This window comes from Cebus imitator, unplaced genomic scaffold (assembly GCF_001604975.1).
Source record: "Cebus imitator isolate Cc_AM_T3 unplaced genomic scaffold, Cebus_imitator-1.0 Scaffold111, whole genome shotgun sequence".
NCBI lineage: Eukaryota > Metazoa > Chordata > Mammalia > Primates > Cebidae > Cebus > Cebus imitator.
This window is the reverse complement of record NW_016107426.1, coordinates 1034560-1038583: the sequence shown is the minus strand read 5'-3', so window position 1 is coordinate 1038583 and position 4024 is coordinate 1034560. Positions and strand designations below refer to the sequence as shown.

Sequence of the window (4024 nt, the reverse complement as noted above, 5' to 3'; positions counted from 1 at the left end):
AGCCGCTGGCTATGCAGGTGGATAATGTCTGTGGCGATGGCATTCAGGAAGTTGCGGTCATGAGAGACGACCAGGATTGTGGAGGGCCATGTCTGAGGGGTCACAGTACGGCAGGTCCAGTTTGGGAGGGCAGTCAGTTCTCAGGCCCCCAGGTATCTTGGAGGCCGACTTTCCCCCACCCACTCCAGCACCTACAGACACTCACCTGCAGGTAATTCTCCAGCCACAGGATGGCCCTGACATCCAGCATGTTTGTAGGTTCTGGAGAAGTAGGGGAGCACACACTTGGGATTGCAGGGCTGGAGAACTAGGAACTTGGATGCTACCACCCCTGCCCATCCTAAAGCCTGGGTGCCCCATTTCAAACTCACCATCTAACAGCAGCAGATCTGGTCTATGAAAAAGAATACACGGCATGAGGATTTAGGGCAGCAACTCACTGCCACCTCCCAAGAGCTAAGACCAATCTTCCATAGGGCTCCATACACTGGCCCAGAAGACTCACCTAGCAAATAGGGCCCGGGCCAGGGCCAGCCTCATCCTCCAGCCACCCGAGAACTCCCTAAAGAATGACGGGGCCACATTAGGGGTGGGTGGTCATCAGGTCAGAAAGGGGCTGAGTCAACAGGGTTCAAAGCCAAGAATGGCAAGGGTCACTCACCGGGTGGGCTGCTGCTGCATTTTGGGGGTAAAGCCAAGCCCAGCGAGAATGACTGATGCTCTAGGAGGGAAGAAATTGAAGAAGTCAAGTGGAACAGTCCACAGAAGGGAAGGGAAATCTGGAGGGAGGGGAAATTTGATATACCTGGCAGGTGCCTTGTCGGCCTCAATCTCCTCCAGTTTGGCATAGATTTCTGCCAGCTCTGCGGCTTCAGAGCCCTCCGCCCTGGAGGGAGGAGAAACAGCAACTGGCCTAAGTGGGGGCAGTCCAGGAGGATGTCCTGCACCCTATACAGCTGGAAAGAGGCCACTGGCTACCTTGTGGCTAGAAGAGGAAGAGAATACAGGAAGGATCTGCTCAAGGTAATGAGGACACTGGGCACTGTGGAAAGAACAAGGGCTGTTGAGTCCCAGGGTGCCAAGTTCTAAGCTCTGCTGATTACTAGGATGGACACGCAAATGGTGGATTGTTCCAGCATGGCAGGCACTCTGTGAGGGCCAGCAGCTGCTAGTTACTCTCTAGCCTGAAGCCCTCACCTGCCAGCAGCAATCTGGGCGCTGAGTTCCCGCTCCCGCCGTAACAGGCCCTCCCGCACACTGTCACTCTCCAGCACACTCTGTAGGGCAGGGGTGTCATCTCCAGCAACCTCTTGCTCAACATGCAGCAGGGAAATGTGGGCTGGAACCCGCAGACTCCGGGTGGCCAGCATCTTCAGTAACGTGGTCTTCCCCAGCCCATTCCGCCCCACCAGCCCGTAACGGCGGCCCCATGCCAGGTTCACATCAGCTCCAGCCAGCAGTACTCTGCAGGAGGGGAGAAAGGAGACCAAAGCTGCTCTGAAAACAGGTGCACAGATAGTTTAACGATAAACCTAACATTGTTTGTAGCCCCATTTCATCTCTCTAAATTCTCCTCTAATTAGAAAAAGAAAGCCAAGCCCGCCCCCACCATTCCCTCACCTGTCACCAAAAGACACATCGAAGTTCTCAATTCGCACATCATAGGATTTGTTCTTGCCAGATGATTCCAATCGACTCTCCTTTCTGCTGCCTGCCTGGCTGGCTGATGCCTCTTCTAAGACTCTTTAAAGGAAGAAACAGACAGCTCTTAGTGCTCCCCACCACCTTCTGTCCAGGCAGACACTGCTCTGCTCTCTTCTGAGCCATGCTTTCCCCACTCACAGAGGGTTGCTAGTCTTGAGCGTGTCCCTCTCTGACCGCTTCTCCTGCTTTGCCTTAAGTCGAGCCTCGGCCTTCTCAAGCTTCTTTGCATTCACTGTCTAAGGATCCAAACACATCGACTTCACTCTAGAGTGTAGGCTCAGAAAGGAACCCGAAGAGAGAACACCTCAAGTAAACCCTCTTAACTTACCCAAGATGAACAGACTCAAAGGCTCAGGGAAAGACACAGTCAGAAATCCCCCCAAAAGATCCTCCAATTAGGCAGTCCACTCCCAACCCCATCACAGGCTCCCTCCCTTGCTTCCTCCTCCTCACCGAGGACTGTTCCCTCTTTAGCAGTCCTGGAAGTTTGGTTCCACAGTCTGTAAGCGATAAGAAAAGCAGTCACCTTCTCCCTGAGGGAAGGGAAACTAACACTTTGAGTGACTAATATGAACCAGGCACAGACACAGACGTTTTCTACAAAGCTTTATAATCCTGGAGATAGATGGCTATTATCTTCCCTGCACTTAAAAAACAAAAACAAACAAAAAACCTCACATAAAAGAATACAGAGGCATAGGCGGGGGTAGGGACAGATAACCAACTCTAACAAGATCATGCAGCTGGTTAGTAAGTTGCAAAATTGGGGAGTGAAACCAAGTCTGTCCAGCTCCAGGCTCCTATGCTTCCTACCATACCCAAGAGCTGGGAGAACCCTCCAACAGCCTCCCCGCCCCGCCCCCCGACCATGGGCTCTTTTGCCCTCGGTAAAGACATCAACTAGCTCCTACAACCCTGTCCTGTGGAAAAGCAGTAGTAGGAGCCCTAAGCTGCAGGAGCAGATGGGTAGGGGCGGAGAAAAGGACAAGGGCAGTTAGTTCAACCTCCCCGCACTGTCGCACTCTCACCGTAGTTCTCTGTTATCTTTGACAGCTGGATAGGCGCGTCCAGTAGCACCTGGCTATTTCCCTGGCTCTGTGGTTCAGCCCTATGTCGGTAGGGACAGAAAGCGCAAAGTTAGGAGTTGAGAGAAAAGCTCTATGGCCGTCAGACCTTCTTCCCCCACCTCGTCTCCGGACCGTTCACCCTCCCTTCGCCCCCATCAACCCCTACTCCCTGGCACATACAGGCGCAGAGTGTTGTACATGCGCTGGCACACGGCCCTGATGCCCGCGTCATCCTTGCTGTCCCCGGACACCTCTTGCAATAGTTCCCCCACAGCTTCCACCAGGTCATCCACAGACTCGAAGTCCGAGCTGCCGCTGTGCAAGACGCCTGCGCAGGGCGTGGCAGAGGAGGAAGGTATCAGGCAGGGAGGACACACAAGCAGTTTCCCCAAACAGCGGCCCCAGTCCAGGTTCGAGCCCCAACCGGCCCCCGGGACAAGAGGTCATGCCGAGGAGAGGCCTGGCAACGGTCCCCGGCACGACGCTCGCTTAGGCTTTGCCCCGGCCTCCACTGCGGTCTCCTCAGCCGGCTGATTCAGTTCTGCTTACCCGTCACGTAGTCGAAGACCTGTCCGTCAATTTCAGGGAACTCGCTCCGCAGGATTTCGGCGCAAGTCGCCATGTTCCAGCCGAGAACCAGTCCGCGCAGTCGCTGTGAGCCCCTGGCCTAGGCCCGCCCCCCGCCCTGTCCCCGATATCTCGCCCCCTCCTTGCAAGGCGCATGCGTAGCGGTGACACAAGAAAGGAGCGGAGAGCAAGGAGCCTGGCGGGCGGGGCGCGCGGGGCCCAGAGAGGCGCTGAGCCTGCGCCGGACCGCCCTCTCTGCGCGTGCGCAACACCTTTTCTGCGGAAAGATTAGTCACACGTGCGGTTCTCGCTGCCTTCTGGGAGGTGGAGTTCCCGGAGCGAGGGGTGGGGCGGCGGCTGAGAGCTCAAGGTTTATCAGGGCGCGAGGCACCGGTGGTCTGGCAGGTGGGAGCCTCCCAAGAGACAGGCGGCTGATAAAGCACTTTGGCTTTGCCGGGTTTTATGCGCTCCCTCGAGGCGCGTCTGCTGTGGCTGCGCACCCAGCCAGGCCCATTTTGGAGGCCGCCCAGAGCTGCTGATTCACCCTGGTCCCTGACTCTGGGCCGCTGAGCTCCCGCTCCCGCTGTAACAGGTCTTCCAGCACACTGTCACTCTCCAGCAAACTCCCCCCCACCTCAGTGCTTTGCTTTCGGGGCCCCCGCATCCTACGGGCTCCTCAGCCTGGT

At 56.3% G+C, this 4024-nt stretch overlaps 1 protein-coding gene across 1 annotated transcript in view; it reads right to left on the bottom strand.

The window, feature by feature from the left end:
• The window catches only part of ABCF3 (ATP binding cassette subfamily F member 3), an 8662-nt gene extending 5091 nt beyond the window's left edge, over positions 1-3571 (bottom strand). The window contains exons 1-13 of the mRNA XM_037741921.1: positions 3321-3571; positions 2952-3099; positions 2733-2812; positions 2158-2204; positions 1843-1940; positions 1621-1743; positions 1198-1464; positions 806-886; positions 662-721; positions 506-562; positions 372-394; positions 206-261; positions 1-92 (exon numbers count right to left, since the gene is read on the bottom strand). Coding sequence (XP_037597849.1) covers positions 1-92; positions 206-261; positions 372-394; positions 506-562; positions 662-721; positions 806-886; positions 1198-1464; positions 1621-1743; positions 1843-1940; positions 2158-2204; positions 2733-2812; positions 2952-3099; positions 3321-3393 — 1205 coding nt within the window. The 5' untranslated portion in view covers positions 3394-3571. The remainder of the gene's footprint in view (positions 93-205; positions 262-371; positions 395-505; positions 563-661; positions 722-805; positions 887-1197; positions 1465-1620; positions 1744-1842; positions 1941-2157; positions 2205-2732; positions 2813-2951; positions 3100-3320) is intronic.
• Positions 3572-4024: the final 453 nt, after the last annotated feature.